Source organism: Harpegnathos saltator, unplaced genomic scaffold, assembly GCF_003227715.2.
Source record: "Harpegnathos saltator strain DR-91 unplaced genomic scaffold, Hsal_v8.6 scaffold672, whole genome shotgun sequence".
Classification (NCBI taxonomy): domain Eukaryota; kingdom Metazoa; phylum Arthropoda; class Insecta; order Hymenoptera; family Formicidae; genus Harpegnathos; species Harpegnathos saltator.
The window spans coordinates 253,503-274,435 of NW_020230507.1; the positions used below are offsets into that span (position 1 = coordinate 253,503).

Below are 20,933 nucleotides of genomic sequence, written 5' to 3' on the forward strand. Positions count from 1 at the left end.
GCAACGTGCAGATCCCTTTCGATCCCGAGAGCCACGGGCTTTCCGCGGATTTCCAGCTGACGAAATTCGCCAACCCGCTGAGAAGGAACTTGCAATTGGAACGACAGGAGAGGCAATCGTTGCTGGACCTCTTCGACGGAAAAGAGGTGATTCTCACGTATAATGTGACACAATCGAGAAAGACGCGACTGAATTCTTGCGACCGGTTTGCTGTCCGCATTGCGGTCATTCATCATGTCTGGCTTTGCCAATTCATATCTGCGTCATCCATAAAATTGTCCTCCAGTTATACGCGCGGTATTTCACTGCCGGTTCTGGTTATCGTGTAAAAATTCCCTCTGATCTCGCAAACATACAAAATTCGAAGCGCTCGGATACTAAAGTACTCCTGAAAGAAAGAATCACACAACTGTCCGTAACAAACGTCGTCGAAGCATCACGTCGGCAAAGGCACAGAATTATTCCCCATTCTCTACGAAAGCCCCCTACAAACAGGACGAAAAGGCCGGTCCTTATCCGCCGGACTGCGGCCGGAAGGACACCCGCGTGACCAGGCTGGATAACGGCGGGATGATGCTGGTGGAGACGTTCAACGTAATCCCTCCGCTCGTCGACGACCCTTACGCGATGGGCAAGATCGCTTACGCCGTCGTCCACGAAGGCATCTACTCCTTGGGTCTCGTCCAATGCACCAGCAGCAGGCTGATCCTGGGCGTTTCCGACGCTATGAAGGACGACGAGAGGAAGACGGTGGTGCCGATGGCGATACGCGGCTACATGGCCGCGGCGAAGGCCGGCGAAACGACCGTGAAGGACTGCCAGGTCTTCCTGAACCCGTGCTGCTTGTTCGGCGGCACCGCCACGGTGCTATGCTATCCGCATGAAATAGTCGAGCCGGTGGACGCGACCGCTGGTGACGTGATAGTGCTGACGAAACCGTTGGGGACGATGGTGGCGTTGGCCGTGTCGGAGTGGATGAAGCAACCCGAGAAGAAGAGCAGACTGCTGCTGACCATCACGGAGGAGAGCGTCGAGAGAGCTCGCTCTCGAGCCGTCGACTGCATGATGAGGACCAATCGGCTCGCCGCGGCGCTCATGAGAAAGGTTGGCTTCTCCGTCAGATCTGATCGAATATGGGTTTCAGTAGACCTGCGAGAACGAGGGGATTTTGGTCAGGTTAATTTCTATGATGTGTGCGATTGTCTCTCCTCCGACCTTGCCTTCGAGAATTGTCGAGGAAAGTCTATGCGCGAATACCCGTTAGTGACTCGCTTTGCCAGTGAGAATTAGTATTTCGTCATCGAGTAACCTCTGACTAGTAGACACGAGTGATCTCAGCGGGCGCTATGCGATTAGTATCTTATCTTCGATTTCGACTACGGTCTGCGAAATATTATCCTTGTCAACCCTTGAATCAGTATAACGCTCACGCCGCGTGCGAGGTGGGAGCTTACGGCATCCTGGGGCACGCGACTCTCCTGGTGGAACGGCAGACGAACGACGTGAACTTTATCATCCACAACATGCCGGTGATCGCGAGGATGAGCGCGACCGCGAAGATCACGGGGAACACGTTGCCGCTGCTGCAGGGCGAAGTGCCGGAGGTGTCGGGCGGGTTGCTGGTCGTGTTGCCGCGCGAACAAGCTGCCGCCTATTGCAAAGCTCTGGAGAAGATCGAGCATAGGCAAGCGTGGATCGTCGGGATCGTCGAGAGCGGCGGCCGCACGGCGCGAGTGATCGAGAGACCACGAGTGATCGAGGTGCCCGCCAAGGATAACGGTATTTCCCTCTGGTAAACGCACGAAGGACCGCAGGACATCGCTCGTTAAAATCTGGGGAAAAAAATCTGGCAGAAATGCCGTTCGCGCTTGCTGCTGCGGTTGGATCATCTTAACGGCGCTTCGTCCAACGGACGGGGAGCGAATTGTGTCCCGGAGCCACGCGATATTAATGCAGCGCGCGATGATGGTTCTCGAACTGACGATATGGGCGATCTCGACTCGAAAGTCTTTTTCCTCGAGAAAAATTCATTTTTCAAATCGATCCTTTGCCGCACGACTTTTCTATCGTATCGCTTCTTCTCGGTAGAGAATCGAGTTCCGATCTGGTGATATTCTGTTGATATATACTTCTTCATCAGTGCTGAGTTTGATGAGGAATTCAAACGCGATCAACACCGTTCGAGAGAACCGATTTGAAACATTGATTTTTTTCGAGAGAAAGGCCGATTTCCTGAAGATCGAATCGAGATCGCACTCATCGCTACTTCAAGTGCGTGCGTCCCAGCTGGAAGAAGGCCGACTCTTTCTCTCGCGGAATTTCAATGTAATTGTGACACGGCGACTGGACCGACGTCGATCGAATTTTCGTCGACGAACACGCGAACTCTCTTGTCGTGAAAGAGGAGAGATCCTTCGTCGGTCTAACTCGACGAAATAGCGAGCGTATCGCGCGTCTACTGGGAGAGCATCCACGCGGGAGAAACGCGAACGTTCGCATCAACGACGTTTGTGTCGCGCACCTAATAGCGAGGTACAGTTAACAAAAGTCCCATTAACATCTGCTTATGTATACTGCATCCTTCCGGTTCCCCTGGTCATGGGAAATCTGTGAACTCGTCGCTCGCGTGTTTACGCACGTCTATCTTTTTATCGCTTCCCACAATTACTTTTCTCGCGTGGCATCTTGCACGCGAGTTCCTTGACGCCTTTTGTCCTTGATACCGTCGTATCTCAACAATGTGTGGTCTCGCCGATAGAGCCGAGAAAGTTCGGGTTCAGCCTACGGTTGTCGGCGTAGGTTTTATCCCTATCAGATTCTGCTTTTTCCTCTGTTTTTTTTCTTTTTTTTTCTGAAACCACGTTTGTCTAATTTTAGCCGTCGATCAATCGATGTGCGGCTGAGATCGGCGATGACCGGCGTGTTAATAAAAACATCTTCATTCGCGTACACCGCGAGGTCTTTTTCGCTTGGAAATATCAATTTTGATATTTTGACAAGAAGTTTCTTTCTCGCGAGGAGTCCTGGCGCAAAAGTCACCGTCTCTTGCAAATTAAAGTTTGCGGAGATTCAGGCTATTGTTAGGCTTTCTCTCTAAGCTCTTTGTGTACATTGGACATTGCAAGCAAGAGAGAAACGGGAGCAATTATAGAACGATGATCTTTTTTCTCTCATTAGTCGATTTAGAAAAGAAAAAACAAACGCTTCCTCGATTACGCGAAGATAATCGAGTTAAACTGGCCTGTCGCGAAAAGTCCTCATCTTCCCGCGGATAAGAAACAGAGGGGGAGAACAGAGAGAGAGAGAGAGAGAGAAAGAGAGAAAACACAGGAGGAGGGCAACCGTCGCACTTGGAAAGTCGTTTGACGATGGCATTAACGAGCGCGGAAACGTGTTTACGACATTTTTTCTCGCGGCCGGCGAGCAGCGGAGGAGGAGACGTTTCGCCGGCGCGGCGGCCACGACGAAAGGTCAAGTCAGGAACGACCGCTCGGTGACCCTCGAGCGATCAGGGTCACAATTCAGAGCGCACCGCGGCGAAGTGTGACACTGCGCGTGCGAAGTATTTGACACGCTCGAGAGATCGATCGGATCTGCTCCGCGACTTCCAAGGAAAGCCGCGGCGACCGTGAAAATGTGATTTTCATGCCGCATTATTCCGCCGGCGCGATGGAGGAGGCAACCGAGGAGGAGCGCGTTTCCACGCGCTACTTCCACCGACGCTCCGAGCCGCCGCCGCTATCCGGCAGGATGCAATTTCGCGAAATTCCCTAGCACGTAGCGCGTAATAAGCACACGCCGTCGATTTCGATCGGCGTGTTACGCGGCGCGTGCTAACATGTAGTAACGCAATACCGTTGCCGTTATATAGTATGCGTAACGCCGTTAACCTTTAGAGAACCGGCATTTTGCCTTAAAAAATTGCAATTTTTTTCACGGAAAATTTATATATATATATTATATATATGTGTGTGTGTGTGTGTGTGTGTGTGTAACCATCATATCGCGTGGAGTTTTCGAGTTTGTTGGTGGCTTCTATAGGAGCCACCCCGCGCTCCTCTAAAGCTTAACATTGGCATCTAACTGGACCGCGAGCGGTCGACACGCTGCTGGCAGCTTCGGAATTTCTCGTAAAAATATCGCTCGAATTCGTACGGCGATCTTACGCCTTCGTGTACGACGTTGAGTATCACTAAGCAACACGTTCGCCCTTGCATGATGTGCTGTTTCCAGAACCTGTCGTTTCGACCGCTCGATCGTGGAAGTGGGTCGGGCTAATTGTCGCTACTTTTCATGTTGATACGCTTCCTTCCCTTCGAACATACCGCACTCGATGTTATCCGAAACGCTCGGCAGACCCGCCGGAGACTGGCTGGCCTGCTGATCGATTTCATGCTTCTCGACGGTAATTGAGCATACGGCTATTTATTTTCTTTTATTTATACAACCACAACGACATTTCGCGGCCGTTGTCGACTCGTCGGATGTGTGCATCTGCTTATTTCTGGAAAGGTCAGAGGACATCGAGTCTTGCACCGCTTTCTAAACGCAGCTTCCCTTTAATGCTACACTGGTCGCGGCGGCTCTCCGCTCGTTGCATCACCCGGCTTTAATAAGCCGCATTCGACGTAATGGACTAGAGACAAATGGCATCGCGCATCAGCGTGATGTTGACTCCATTTCTCCGGCGCGGCGGCTTGAAGCGAACCATCACCGAACATGTTTCTCTTTTCAATCCAATCGGTCTTCCTCCGGCCCACCTTTCGCTTCATTCGCGACAGTGCGCGGGGTATCGCTTCTCTCTAAGAAGAGAAATTCGAAATATTTTCTCTGATTCTGCAATTGCATATTTTCCTCGCGTTCTTAGACTTTCTCTATAAATTAATCAAAATTTTATATATCGCCTTATTTCATCGGAGAGGAACGTGGCGATTGAATTGCAAAAAGAAGCCACTTCGCGCTTCCACGCGATGCGTTTGTACATATTTTTTTTTTAATAGAACGCGAGGAGGCGAGACAGACTGAAAGAAAGGTCGGTCGTTAAGAATAATCGGGGGCTTGTCGTTAATTAAGCTGGAAACAAACCACCGCCAAGGCCGAGGGCTGCCGCGCCGGGTCGCCGAGACAGGGGAGTGCGCGCGTGCGCGTGCGCGTCTTCGTAGTTGGCGGGGTTGCGCGCGTGATCCGAGCCCATCGCCGTTCCGCTTGTCTATGGCCGCCGGTCCTGTTCCACCGTGTTCCGTCCGTCGCCGCCGCCGACACGGACGGTTTAAGATGGCGCATTGATCCTATATCGCGTGACGTTCGTCTCTCGCCGCGCTGCAATCTCGTGCTAGCGCTCGCGAAAGTCGCTCGCTGCGGCTCGGCCGATCGGTGAACGGATATATCGCGAATCGGTCCGAGCGAATAACGACGAGCTCTCGCTGAGCCTCGCCGGAGGGTGTCGTCGGGCGAGGATCCGGGGGTCTGCATCGGGACGATGCGTCCCGACGTCGCGGAGACACGCGCGCCAGTGCCACGGTGAATAGTCCAAGCGTGACGTCAGGCTCGCCGCTGCCGGCTTCGCCTTCCCCTCGGCTCGCCTCTGCGGCGGAATAACGCGTTGAATGGTAAATATTACGGTGACAATATCACACGCTGGCCGCGTCACGGGGCCGCCGGTGCGAAGAAGCCGTCGCGCGACCGGAGCCGCCGTCTCCCCGCCGTGGTTGATCGCGCGTCGCCTGGTCTTTCTATCTCCCCCTCTGGGGAATTCTTGCAGTACCGTCTCTCAGATAAACGGTGAACGTTAATCGTGAATGCTATTAGTCGCGCATGTACGGCGACGTTATTTCTCAGCGAATGACGTTGACGACGTTTACATTTACGTATCTGAGAAACGGCGATGCAAAAACTCTCCCTTCGTCTCGCTCTTTCCTCCGTTGTCCGTGTTCGTCTTCCTCTCGGCTTAGCTGACACCACGACCCCTCGTGATTGCCGCGACCCGCGTCGTTCGGGGCTCTAACGTTGCATCGTTTTCGGCTGACCCGTCGGTGTCACCTTTCGAGAGAGAGCCTCTTGCTGTCTTTCCGCGCAAAAGTAGCTTGTGCGGAAAAAGTTGCAATTTTATGTGCGGAATGTGTCAGCGTACTTTCGCCGATAAGCGATATGCGGGTTCTCGTGCTTTCTATACGCGTTGCTAGAGCAAACGCGTTACCTTTGCGTGTTTGAGAAATATAATCGGTTTCTTTTTTTTATTTTCTTTTTTTTTTTTCATGTGCATCGCTCGTGCGATACTGTCGGCTGCGACAGTCGCAAACATTGTGAGCAGCAGCAGCGGACGCGAATATACACAATATGTAACTTCTCGTAATCGCGGCAGTTGCGAATGGCATGGCGTTATCTGGAAACGGTAACCTTCGTGACGCGTTTGCGTAACGCTGATAAAAAGGCTTCGAGTTAACGTCTCATGATTCCGCCAGGCTTGCGTTTCATATTTCACGTACAGTAATATGACTCAAGGTCGCTAACCTGTAACCTGTAACCTCCAAAGTTCAACGCATCGCTGTTTTATATCGGGCGTCTTTAATTTAGCTCATTAGGTCGCATCTCCGAGTTCATTAGACGGTAACACGAATTGTCAATAAAATTTACGTCCTCATTATCGAATTTAATTTCAAATCGCGTGCAGCTTTGCAGGCGTGGAACACGATTGATCGAAATATCCAATATTTATGTAACAGCTTCCGCAATCTTCTGAAATAAATCTCTGAACGGGCTGTGTAAGGAAGAAACGATACGCTGCTATTCCTGGAGGGATCGAAATAAGGTCCACTCTTGAGAGACGCTCGTACATGTCGCCGGGAAAACGAACCGACGCGAAAGCGCGCATTTGAGTCATTTGAGCATTGCAAACTGCACAAGCGGGACGTGAAACAGTAAGCGGTGTCGATAACAAAAGTAGGTTTCGCAATCGCGCTATCTTGCAATAAATAATTTGCATTCTCGTGTCGCACAGGAGTGCGGGAAACTCGGAATGATACCGATTACACCGCGAGCGTCGAGAGAACTCCGCGACACACCGGATCTCTCTTCTCGCTCTTCCTCGGCCCTCGAGTTGTTCGCAGCTACGTAGATTTAATTACGCGACACTCGGCTGACCCACGTACCGTAACGATTAGCGCAAAATGCATGGAAAGGCAAATTAACGACTTTATAAATATATATAGGACGTGTCCGTCGAGGACATACAAATTTAGATTCTCCGGCTCGGTCGTTACCCACGCGTTTACGTCGTCCGTTGAATATGACAGTGCCGCGAATTAAAAAATAATGCACCCTCTCTTTTTATTCGCCGTTATATAACCGTCGCGTTATGTGCGAGACTTTTAGACCGAGCGCGAGGTTTATGGATTCGCGCGACTATTTGCGCAGATTCTTATGCAAGCGCCGAAGTGGCCGAAGAAAATCAATAATTACACCTGCTCATCCTTACGTCGGGAGGCGTGTTGTGCGAGCGTAGCGCAGTCACGGCTATTCTTGACACGAGTCCTTTGCGAGATATCAATTCCGAGTTTCTGTCGTTTCTGTCAGAGACTCCGAATACAATGCTGGCGAACGATCGGTCCTCGCGGATCGGAGCCGACCAAGTTGCCGCGCAAATGCCGAGCGTTTTCGAGCGATACCGACAACAGATTGAAATTATTACGCAACGACGATACGAAAGGGAAAGTCCGCGCGCAGGAAGCGATAACAAAAGGCTCTCTTATCGATCGTCGTTAACAATTACGAGGGCGAGGTTAGGGGCGACAGAGACGTTAATTCGAATTCCATCGCGCGGAACACGCGTCGATGATCGCGAAATTACTTCATTGTAGCATTCCCCCCGCTGCTAATCGAGCATAGATTCCGCATACATTCACTTCCCGCCGCAAGTGCGCGCGCGCTTTTCAGTCAATAACAGCCGTCGTTTGTTAACGGACAACGAGAGACGCTTATTACTCGCGTATAACAAAGAAGGAATCATCTCCTCTCCCTTCAGTTTCTTTACACCCAAAAAAAAAGTGATTTCAGAACAAGCGGAATCGTCTGAATTTTAGAGGATTTTATTCTTATATATGGCCTCGAGAGGGGATTCCTCTAAGATTAAGAGGAAAATATTATAAACACATTATTCTTAAAATTAGAGGGATTATATGTTGCATGTATAATGCAAATCTTATTGATTTTAATATAAATTTCCTCTTATACACAAATTATTTAATCTTTTTTCAAGAGGATTATTATTTATTCTTACTGTACTCTTACTTTATTCTGGTTATACTGGTTAATTTGAAAAAATTATTATAATATATAGCGAAAAGTAAAATATATACAGGGTGCTAAATTTCAAACGTAACAGGTAAAAAATCTCGAAAACTATGAAAGATATTGAAAAAAGCTGAAACACATGTTCCATGATTTCGAAGAGGAAAGAGAATGGCATTATCAGTTTTTTATTTGGAGGACATTTTCAAGGTTCAAAGTTAGTTGAAGGTCAACTTAATTTTTTTAAATAGAAAGTAATTTTTTAAAATAGAAACCAATTTTTTATTATATCTTCTTTTTCTACCAATTAATTTTAACAACTTTTGTCTGAAACATTTTTTTATTTGTCTAACATTTTTTGAAATATTTAAGGAAAACTTTGTAACTTCTTCAACATTTAACTTACGATATCTCGCTAACTATTCGTCGAAAGAAACAATAGTATTAGACTTTTCTACTCTATTTATTATCAAGAATACATTACAGTAATAGTGTCCTAACTTTTGTTAACTTATCGACTTTTGGAAATTTCAAAATTATTAAATCAACAACAGTTAGGGCACTATTATAGTAATATATTCTTGATAATAAGTAAAGTAAAAAAGTCTAATATTATTTTTTCTTTCCTTAAATACTTCAAAAAATATTAGGCAAATAAAAAAATGTTTCAGACAAAAGTTGTTAAAATTAATTGGTAGAAGAAGAAGATATAATAAAAAAATTGGGCTTTCTATTTAAAAAAATTAAGTTGACCTTCAATTGACCTTGAAAATGCCCTCCAAATGAAAAACTGATAATGCCATTCTCTTTCCCCTTCGAAATCATGGAACACGTGTTTCAGCTTTTTTTAATATCTTTCATAGTTTTCGAGATTTTTTATCTGTTACGTTTGAAATTTAGCACCCTGTATATATTGTACAATAGATGTACTTCTGGCTTCAGTTCTACAATAAGTAAGCACGAATGAAATAAGATCATCATAACAAATTTCCAATCAGTTTTGTTACAAACTTCGTAGCTGCAAAGTTCATCAAAAATGTTCATCATAACCAATAGTAGAAAACATAGTTAAAACAGAGAATATATTATTCAACTTCTTGCAGTAGATTATAAACTATATCTGACCAAACGTGGATAAATTATCTCCGTTGTATGTTACAGCAACACACATATCGTTTTTAAAAAGTACTCCAAATATTCTGACCCATGAGCATATGATTATTTTTCGTTCATGTCTAGAGCACGACTGAACGAAAGAAGCCGACATTCAAATCAACATATTCTCCTCTTCAGGGGAGAGGAAAGTCAATTGATACAGGAGGAAACATTCTCTTGAAATAAAAGGAAAATAGTTCGAATAATATCTGATAAATTTTCGATGAATGGGTCACTTGAGTCGTTTGATCGAAAGAGGAATCCTTTTTCTGTAAAAGGCTTCGCTTAGAATATGAGACTATGGGAAAAATCACTTTGCAAATAGAATATTTTTTTTTTTTTTGGGTGCAGTCTATGTGCGCGAGATCAATTGATTACCGCGAGATTTCGTTGGATACTCGAGTCACTGGCAGGTTGATGGATCATCCCGAGGTTTCCCTTATTGAGATGCTCGAGTCACTGTGAAATTGATCGGTTTTTCGAGGAGATTTGATAAGATACCCGAGACACCCCGCAAGTTTCTTCGAGGATACACGCGCCGCGCGCGCGAATCCATTAATTCGCCCGCCACGCGACGAATCGCAATCTCCCTCTGAATGAACGTGAACGCGCGTACGCGCCCCCACGTGCTCGAAGCACTTCGAGTAACGACGATATCTATCTCTCTCTTCGGTGTCCCCCACACGCGCGCGTTCTCCGATCGCGAGCGCGCGCGTTCGCATGAAACACTATTTACGACAGCTCTTGGTCCCGGGACCGGTCTGCGGACCTTCCGTATACCCTGGAGGAGGACACTGCGAAGGGCCGCGACGAGAGGACGCCGACGCCGGACGTCGTGGAGCCGGAGGAGCCCGGCCACGAACACGACGATCCGCAGGAGGATGATGATCCGTACGAGTACGACGACGACATCAGGCCGCCCGCGGCGTCCAGGAACGACGTCGGCAACGATGACGACGACGGTGACGACGACGACGTGGAGTGTCTGTCCCTGTTCGAGGCGGCGAGTTACCTCGCCGCGAGCTCCTCGGTGCCGACCACGCGGGTCAGCGCGCCTTGTTGGGGATGCAAGAGCTGCACTGTCGAGGCCCTGCCGTTGTTCCTCCTCGGCTCGCCGACGGAGGCGACCTGCACGTGCACCTCTTGTCAGTAACCCTTCTGTCCCGCCGCCGCTGTCTCCGGTGCACACGCGCGTGTCGTCGTGTCGGTGCGTTCGCACTGCGTCAGGATCGCGTCGTCGTTCTGGCCTCCGAGTCTGAGTGACACGTCGGCTCGCTGTTTATTTGATTATCATCTCACCGCTGTCGGCGCACGATGTACTCTGGAAAGCAATATGGTTTCGACAGTTTTTTTCTTTTTTTTTTTCTTTTTTTTTTGGTCTTCAAACGTTAATAACTAGACTAGTTGTAAAATTTGAGAATCACTGCTCAAAGATAATTGAGTATAATTGAGGTCAAAAAGACTCGCGATCTTTTGGTTAAGCAGTGATTCTCAAATTCGCAACTACACGGATTATACCAATGTCACTAGAAAAAAGAAAGAACTGTCGAAACCGATTGCTTTCCAGTGTACATTGGCGGTGTAACGGGACGTTGATTGCGACGGAGGATCGGCCGAGATCATCGCGATGCGATCGTTCGCGATCATCCGCGAACCGGCGGAATTCAGCCGGCCGCCGCGCTGCAAATCCAAATTTGTTATTTTGACACGCAGCAGCGTGTGATTGATTGAAGGTTTCTTGTCGTCCATAATCGCAGCCACTTGAGTGTATTAAATGGGGTGAACGAACGAATTAAATCGCCGTTTGAGAGGTTGGACGATTTACGACGACGTAAGAAACATGCGAGGAAAGTTTCAGTCAATTGCACACTTATGCGTGTCGAAATAACACACTCGGGTTTGCAGTGCGATTGCTCGCCTTTCGCATTCGTTTCCTTGTAATTGCTAGAAAGCGATTTATTATTTGAAATTTGCATCTCGCTGCTTGCTTGGACTTGAGAGATTCCTCGTCAAAGGCGAGGATTTCTCTGACGATCACAAGGAAAGAATCCCATTTGTTCGTAAATCGATCTCCTATGATCTTGACTTTGACTTACGATGTATGAGTCACTCTTCTAAGTAACTTTCGGAAAGTTTTAGCCGTCTTGTTTATTAATAAGTTATTAATGAGAAAATTTCGTAAATAGAACATACATTTTTAACACCGTATAGATGATCAAGTTAGGTTAGGTTAGGTTTCGTAACGCTAAACATTCACGGCTTGACCTGAAGCTCTATATGGTATCTTCCATTTATGAAACTTTTTCGTTAATAAACAACGATTAATGGCTGAAACTTTTTGGAAATTATTTAAAGAAGATATATTTATATACAATATGTGTTACGTGTTTGCTGCTACTTAAGTATACAAGATGTTGGAAAAAATTACGTTCTATTTACAAAATCCCCCTTTAATAATTTAATAAACAATGAGCAACGGCTAGAACCATCTCTGAAGATTACTCAGAGTAGTGATCCTTAGAATATAAGTCAAGGTCGTAGGAGGTGGAATCCTCTGATGTATACAGGCTCATCCATTTGGTACACTTTGACGTTGAAGAAGAAAGGGCTTCTCCCCTTTAAAAGCATAGAGTTTGAGGATAGACTCTCGTTTCGCGCTACTTCGTGTGTCGCAAAGGCTGCCTCGGTGCTGGGTTATTAATTTCAAGTCGACAGCGGCCTCTTCTATCAACGAGCTAACATCTTGCATTCGCTGGCGTATTATTAACGGATGGTGCGCGCTGCCAAATCGCGCGGTACTTTCTTTCGCCGCTTATCGCGGCCGAATGACGCTTTGCATTCTGATCGGCGATCGTTCCGCTGCGCGCGATATCGTGCTTTTGCGAGCTACAACCAAAATCGGGAGCTACGTACGCGGTACATGCCAATTTGACGAGTCAATATATCAATATCTGGCGCAGTGTGGACGTTCCTAAGTGGCACTTCCGTCACCCGCTGTCTCTTCGGCGTGTACATTCGGTCTCTCCTTTTGCGTTTTAAAAGCCGTCGCATCCGCCGTCTCCGTGTCGCCTTGAGCTACATTGAGCCGCTTGTGACCGCTCGCTTAGTGACCAATGTTCCGCCGACACTACACGCATTTAGTTATATGAAAACAAAAGAGAGAGAGAGAGAGAGAGAGAGAGGAACACTCTCCGCGCGTAGATCGTAAAATGCACGCACTCTAGATAACAAGTATTGTACATCGACAGTAAATAACGGCTTGTCTCTCGATAAAATCAGATAAGATACGATCGTGCTACGCGGTCATGACGCATGCATTCTGCATGTTTCTTTTCGTTTTCTTTTTGCGAGTGCCATCACGCGTCTCGTTCCATTTCGCCGTTCTACAACAAGCCGTTCTTTATTATCATCGTTATTATTATGTTACGCGAACCACACATCGCAGGGCACGTCGATGCACCTTAGCCGCTCGCCGTTGCTATGCACGCGCCAGCAAGTCGCTTTGGACAATGTGCTTCTGCAGAATTTATTTTGTATAAGCACGATATTATTATCAGTGAAAGCACGATATCGATAACCAACACACGTCACATCCGGGCGAAGAGGCTACTCACAACGGCTTCCTGCGCAGTTGGAGGATTCGTTGCGTGTTCTTTTTTTTTTCGTCGCTTTACCGCTTTGTTGTTCCCACGAACAACGGCGCGGGAACTTTCGGAAATTATTGATTTTATCTCATTACATGACAGACAGGTGTCAAGCTGTAACGAGACTTAGCTTCTTTTTCCATCCTTGCGATCCCAGAGCGGGCAAAAGTTTATCTGCATTCCGATCGTGCCGGATCGGTAAGTCCCCGCGTCGCCTTTGTGTGTGAAAAGGACCTCACGAGAAGGAGGAGGAGGAGGAGGAGGAGGGGGGGGCCGAATGAGAGGCCGATCGGCTTGCAAATTCCTCGATATTCGGTATCTTTTCGAGATAAAGACGAGAGCGAGAGAAGGGAATTCGCGGAATGGAAGGTGCGGGAATTTTGATCGATTTCGCGGTCTCTCGCATATCCGAATTTTCCGATAACATTCCTTTAACGAACGATCGATCGATCTTTCGCCTCGCTGTTACGCGATAAAGATGTGACTTAACGAACGTAGATTGAGGAGCGATTCGATCCACGTGACGACCACGAGGCAACAAGGAAAGCGAAAGAGGGAAAAATGAGATTTATTGTTTAAATTAAACGGAATAAAAATAAATTCAACGAAACGACGATTATGTTCAGCGACGTCTGTCTCAATCAAGGACAACAATATGTAAAATGCCCCGCGGTTGCCGCGCAATCACACTTTGCTCTACGCAGAGCGATTATCGCCGCTGTGGGGGAAAAAATATTTCATGAAGTTGCTTCGATCTCTTGCGTACACTCGTGAACTAAAAGATATGTGCACCGATTTTTTGTTGACTTCGGAACGCGCTCCAACTTGAGGAGAAAAACAACCACTGCTTCATACGTCAGCGCTATCACTTATTACGAGAGCAGAAGGATAGCATATACGAGTGTCAAATAAGTAGTCAAATAAGATTGTGGCGTAGACACAAATGTCTTGAAGACTTTGACTTTATAATTGAAGAAATGAAGAAAACAAATATAAGTGATTGTGAAGAAAAGTGGCAAAAGGCTTCATAAAATTTGTAAAACAACATATTAAAGGAGAGTATTAATTGTCTAATAATATTTTAAGTGAAAAAATATTTTTAAATTTGAGTGCAAGTTAAAAAAGTTATAAACCATAATTTCTTTAATGTTAATAAATTTGTCATCAACGTTGAATGAATATATATATATAATGCTATTATTTCCATAGGTGAGGAATTATATTATTGTGTTCAGCAGAAGTAAGCAGCAGACCAAGTTGAGTGATATGAGTATCTTGTTAAAAAAATATCACTCGACTTGGTCTGCTGCTTATTTTTTATGAGCGCAATAACATAATTTTCCACCTATGTAAATGATAGCATTACATACATATTCATTTAACGTCGAAGGCAAATTTATAGCTATAAAATTATTTTTTATAGCTATAAAAAATATTTTTCATTTAAAATATTATTAGACAATTAATATTCTCCTTTAATATGCTGTTTTACAAATTTTATGAAGCCTTTTGCCACTTTTCTTCACAATCACTATTTGTTTTCTTCATTTCTTCAATTATAACTCAAAGTCTCCATGACATTTGTGTCTACGCCACAATCACTACTTATTTGACACTCGTATATATGCCATCCTTCTGCTCTCGTAATAAGTGACAGCGCTGACGTATGAAGCAGTGATTGTCTTTCTCCTCAAGTTGGAGCGCGTTCCGAAGTCAACAAAAAATCGGTGCACATACCTTTTAGTTCACGAGTGTACACTCGACGAGACTTGGTTTCTTCGTCGCCAAAATAAATCGCGACGATGAGAAGTGACGTGAGATATCACTCGAACGTGAGAGCCTCGGCGTGCTCGAAACATGAACGCTGGAAATGCGCGTTGCGCAAGCTCGTCCTGAGGAAGACGTGAATGAACCGATCTCGACGCGGAAACCTCACTCTCTGAACGGAAGAAGAGCGTCGGAGTTTCCGCGAGTCTTCGATTTCCGGACGTGTGACGCTTTTGTGCTCTCACAAATAGCGGCGGATCATTAAGGCGCTATTTTCGGGACATTTGACGTATTCCAGTCCGCGCATCGATCGTCGGCGAAATCCCGGCGTGAATGGCTCGCGTGTGTGTAGGCGCGGTATCGTAGCCCGCAAGACTTTCTGAAAAATTCGATCATCGCGCTCAATTAACCGGTGTCTATTTAATGTAACTCGCTCGTCGCCCGCGGGGAGGCGCCCAAAGCGAGACCGCGTGGTCTCGCTTCGAAATGCACTGATGGGCATCGAAGCGCTCGCTCGGATTGAAAGTGTCCCTCCCTCCCCCCCCCCCATTACGTGTGTTTAGTCTCGCCTCTTCACCATTGTTGTTGCGGTAGTCGGTCGTCCCTTTGACAAAGCGGCATCATTCATAAGAGTCGCGTACGCGACGCTCGCGAGATACATGTATCGGGTGTTTCGGTTGATCTTCAGGGTCGACGGTGAGTGGATTGCTTTTAAAGATTAGTTTTTTTCTATCCGTGGAATCCATAGCCAGAAAAATCGGAGAAGACTGCGGCCAAATGCAAATATTTTGAACTAGTTTAAATAACAAATAGTCCATTCACATTGTCGAGTTTGGAAATTAACCGAAACCTGATACATTTCTTCGAGGTATCGTGACGATCTACCGAGCTTGTGTGTGTTTTGCTCTTACATCGCGTCGCATTAATTTAATGCGTCTGCCGTGACGTCTAGATCCTGGAATAAATTCTTTTCTTACGCAAGGATAAGCCGAACGTCTTCAACAATGGCTCTTGCCGCACGACGCATCGCTCAGAAACGAAGCAAAAACGGGGTCGGAATAGCAGCGCTGGACACAATCTCGATTCAATTTTCAAAAAATCACTCTTTATCCTACAAACATTGATTCTTTTTATCGATCCTTTTCAGCTTGATTTGATTCGATAAGTCGATTCTTCTCAATCGAGCCATTTCGACCCATTGATATATATTCATCAGTATTGTTCCGTTTGATGAAGAATTCAACTGGGGTTAACGTTCGGAAAAATCAACTTGTACAAAAGAGCCGAACGAGGAAAAGAACTTAAGCAAAATTTAAAATTAAAGTTAAAACGTTGAATTTAATTGATTAATTATTTAAATGCAAAATTTCACAGAACCGATTTTTCGAGAAGAAAGATCGAAACCGAGATCGTCTATCACTTTATAACTCGCGACACGCCGCGAAACATGGACAATCTCCGTGTGAGATAAATAACTTCGGCCGACTAACGACGTTTTCGGGAACTGTTCCCTTCTGACACTCGCGACGCGAGTGCAACGATGGGTGCATTCACGACACTCAACGGTTGTGCAACTGTTGAGTGATTTCGTCCTGAATCGCTACTGAGCGATGCGCTCACTCGCAACATGTTGAGTGAGCGCTCGCCATTTTTCTCATCATAAATATTTGTCGCTACCTTTCTACCGATCAGTCTCCGATCCAACATGGCGCAGTCCATGAATAAAGAAAATAACAAAAAGAAATAGTCATGTAAATCCAAATATATATATAGCGGGGAGACACATTAGCGTGTAGACGGGCCGTGATATTTAGTACGTATATCTGACATTTTTGCCGCGCAACAAAATCGCGCAGAACTCTGATCAGTTGCGTTCAGTGTACTGCTTTTCTACTGCTCACTCATCGGATGCTCAAGTGTTGTGCAACTGTTGAGCTTGAACGTGAACGCACCCAATGTCTCCTTCGTCTCCTTGCACGTGTGCAACGGTGTGCTTCGAAACCGTGAGGAAGAACGCGTCTGCGCTTTCGGCCGGCGCGGCGGCCTGTCTGCGAGCCGCGTCGAAGTCGATCGATAGAGAGAGACGCGAAGGAAAGGAACAAGTCTCGGTATCCCCTCGCCCTGCCGAGCGCACGAGGAGCATCATTTAATCTCCACGCTTTCCTGTTCTTTCCGTTCGCGTGCCGCGATTTTCTCGTCCACCCTCGTTAGAGCCTCATTCTCCGCGGCCGCGCAGACACACGCGATCGCGTTTCCTCGCGAGATTCTTTTCGCAGTCTGTCTCGCGCGGGAAACGCGGGAACATCTCTGTCGCTTGTCGGTCGCGTCGTTGTCGTCCGGGTTTTCTCCTCCGAAAATTCACCTGCAGTGTGCACGCGATCGGCGATCGATCGCAAACGGACGGGGATCGCGAGTGCAGGCGCTGTGCGCTGAAACGGCCTGTAGCTGAGGCTTCGCCAGTTGAAGACTTGGGCGCGATGAAAGTCTCCGCTGGAGATGCAACAATTTCTCAAAATATCGATAACGATATTATCGTCATTTAGAACCATCAATAACGATAATATCGATATTTATATCGATATCTATATAAAAAAATGTATACATATAGGCGTATGCATATATAAAGAGTATACACGAAAAATTTGGAAAGATCTTTTAAAAATTTTTATCTTCATATAATTTATTGTCTTCTTATTCTTATTAGAAAATATATAATAAACCGCAGTCGTTTGCCGGAGATCACCGCATACATGAAGCAGGAGATCTATTACGGTTCAACGATCGAGGTCAAAAAGGGTAAAAGTGAGCGAATTTACTAGACATCGATCAATCACATAATATATATTCTAGTGAATTCACTTTTTTTAATTAATTTTCATCTCGGTCGTAGAACCGTAATAGGCCTCCGGAGCTGTTGTAACTGAAGAATACGAAATATCAGTAAAATTCATATCGATATTATCGGAGGTAAAAAAATATTGATAAATTTGTCTTTCGATATTTCGATATTATCGATTTATCGTTGCATCCCTAGTCTCTCCGGGCCCCGATTAATCGTTTCGATCAAGTGGATCCGGCAAATTGGACGTTAACCGACGGAGCGATGCTCGTGCAGCGAGAGCGCGATTACTCCCAGCACTCGTCGGAACCCTTCAGTCCCGGGACTTCAGGTAATCATTAGCACGTTGCACTGCTCGACGTGTCTCGCCGAACAGCTGTGGGACGTCGTCGGCGACGTGTAAAATTTCAGTGAGAGTTCTCAACTCGTGCAAAACCGGAGCTTAACTTTGGGTGACAACATATGCCGAGACTTGGGTCAACATTGTTCGAGAAAATTAGGATTTCCAAACAATGTCCACGAATCACGATAAAGCACTCGGATGGCGGAGAAACGATCCTCTGAAGGGAAGAAACGAGGTCACGAGGTGTCGATGATACCGACAAAATTATCTGTGACTGATCGCACGCTAATGCCCAATTTCTTCATCTGTTGATAAATTGTCGATAATTTTATTCATGAGATATCTGCCAGAATCGGTTTTCTTCATCTTTGTAAAGTTTGTATTCGACAGATAAACTTATCTGGTACCTGAAATAACGGAGATATCTGGCAGATATCTGTATTCCAGTGCCCTGATATAATTAAAAAATTACAATAATACGTAATCTGCTGTTGCTGTTTTTATGAAAACACTACATGGATTAGGTTACTCATGAATATTAATATTTTTGAATCTGATGATAATGATGATGATGAGGAATTTGTGAAAAGAAGACCCTATACGATAAGGAATAAACCGAACAATTCTCAATGTGTGGAATGACACAGAATTTTTCGAACGATTTCATTTGAAAAAGAATATAGCGCTCGAATTATTACATGCAATTGAAGACCGATTGTTGATACTGTGGAAATTACTTTAATTAGTTAATACCAGCCCGGAAATTTTGTGTCAAAACGCTAGTAGCGTGAAGAATAGCTGTCTGTTAGACACTTAACCACAGGTTTCAGTGAAGAATACGAATTTTTAGTTATCCAACGGATATCTTTATCTGGAAGATAGCTGTTGTGAGGTGTGAAGAAACCGGGCATAAGAATCGGAATGTACAGACAACGCGCGATGTTGATAGAGAAAAGAGCGATGATTGAGATTTCAAAGGCGGTCACGCGAGATGTTGTATGCGCACCTCTTCTTCTGCGCGTCGGCAGAGGTTAAAAAGCGGGTTCAATGAATGCGCGAATCCCTGTCCCCCCGCCTGCCGGGACTTCACAATAGAATTACCCGCGTTCTAAACCGTCGCCTGCTAGCAGGGGAGATTATAAATAGCGGAAGATCGATTATCGATAATGAAATAACAACACACACGCGCACGGCGAGATCTAACACGCGCGGCTGTGTTCCGTCGTCACAGGCGTGGAATTTCCGCTCGCGATAATGTATCGCGATATTTTATTGATAAACAAGAATCGCTGATCGCGATAATCAGCGCGAGGATCGAGGATTGATCGCGGCGACACCTAATTCTCCGCGCGTCTAATCCCCCCCCCTCCCCCACGAGGTTCATTCCATGACTCTCGCGAATGGACTCGCGGGGATTTTCGCGTGCCTTCGCGCAACGTCGAAATCCGAACCCGTTGAAATCCTATCGGCTTCAATCGCTGTCGCATAGCGTGTCACCTCGATACGCAAATAGACCGTGCGCGAAACGTCGTTCGACGGAAGAAATATGATACCGTCAATTGTGTGCGCCGTATACAAGCCGCTGGGAATTACAGTGTAGAGCACGCAACTTCTACCCGAGCGCGGCGTAAGGTGTGACTGACTTACTTTGTTAAAATGCGAGATCGATAGTAAAAGTTAAATCGAAGCTCCGTTTACACGTGTCTCTCTCTCTCTCTCTCTCTCTCTCTCTCTCTCTCTCTCCGCGTAAAACGCGTAACGCAACATCATCTGCGTAAAGATGCAAAGAGATATCTGCGTGAAAGGTATGGCATAACAGCCGTGTAACACAGAAATAATTTGTGTTACACGGACAAGTTGTGGGGTATAAAAGTTACACGCACTCATAGCGCCCGATCGAAGAAACGATAGCACGACAACGTCGCGATAACGTCGAGAGTCGTGAGACTCACCACCACTGCGATGACTACAACTACACCTTTGTGGCACCCTTTGTAGAGCACACTTTGTATCATAATATTTTCCCACAAAGCAAGATGTCAGTGAAGAGTAGTCTGTGGAGCATCGCTTACACACTGTCTAGGGCTTAAGTGTAATGGTCCGGCCTCTCTGTACTTATTTGCCATGTTATTTCTTCATCGAGACACCCGGCTCGGCTCGACGCAGGTGCGTTTTAATAACGACATTTCGTTCTGTTGCAGTCCTATGTAGCAACCGGGTGAGCCAAATGACCAAGACCTATAATGATATAGAGGCAGTTACAAGGCTTCTAGAGGAGGTGAGTTCCAACGGGGTGTGATAAACAGCAGCTAGTAGAAGCCGAGTCCGCGTTGCACGCGCGTCCTATCGTTAAAATGTTACGACTCGTAAGATCCGTATCTGAGACGTCTAGAACGAATTGATAACACGTAAGAACACATCGATAAACACTGACTGCTTAAATAACGGTCAAACGGAGCCGTTAGAGTTGCATTCCACGTTAATTTCGGCTATCACTCTCTCTCTCTCTCTCTCTCTCTCTCTCTCTCTCTCTCTCTCTCTCTCTCTCTCTCTCTCTCTCTCTCTCTCTCTCTCTCTCTCTCTCTCTCTCTCTCTCTCTCTCTCTCTCTCACTCTCACTCTCACTCTCACTCTCACTCTCACTCTCACTCTCATATCATCTGGCAGTGCCCAAAACTTCGCACTTTCAAAATAGAGAGTAGGTCGAAGAGTGATATTCTTCAAAGTGTATTAGAAGTAATATTAGAAAAATATACAGAAGATATTGGAAATATAAGAAATAATAAATATATCATCTTCCAAGAGAGACCAACAAACGCGTAACCCTGGCAGGATCGTTAATCGATTAAGCCCCGATCGCAAACGAACGCGCGCGGAATTAGCAGGCGGAATAACACGAC

General features: G+C 46.1%; 2 protein-coding genes across 6 annotated transcripts in view; both read left to right on the plus strand.

Annotated features, from left to right (window-relative positions):
* The window catches only part of milt (trafficking kinesin-binding protein milt), a 56,848-nt gene that overhangs the window by 31,047 nt on the left and 4,868 nt on the right, over nt 1-20,933 (plus strand). For 4 of the 5 annotated variants that reach the window (XM_011142050.3, XM_011142054.3, XM_011142055.3 and 1 more), the window contains one exon: nt 20,236-20,312. In XM_011142050.3, the coding sequence (XP_011140352.1) occupies nt 20,236-20,312 (77 nt within the window). Of the gene's footprint in view, nt 1-10,182; nt 10,587-20,235; nt 20,313-20,933 lie in introns of those variants that run through there. The other variant, XM_019841704.2, reaches the window with a different exon arrangement.
* Nucleotides 1,324-3,922, plus strand: LOC109503917 (selenide, water dikinase-like). The gene has a single exon (XM_019841705.2). The coding sequence runs from the start codon at nt 1,347-1,349 to the stop codon at nt 1,794-1,796; it is 450 nt and encodes a 149-aa protein (XP_019697264.1). The 5' UTR covers nt 1,324-1,346; the 3' UTR covers nt 1,797-3,922.

What these genes read in the sequence shown, in the direction of transcription:
- LOC109503917 (XM_019841705.2), top strand. Translation starts at nt 1,347, where the DNA reads ATGCGATTAGTATCTTATCTTCGATTTCGACTACGGTCTGCGAAATAT.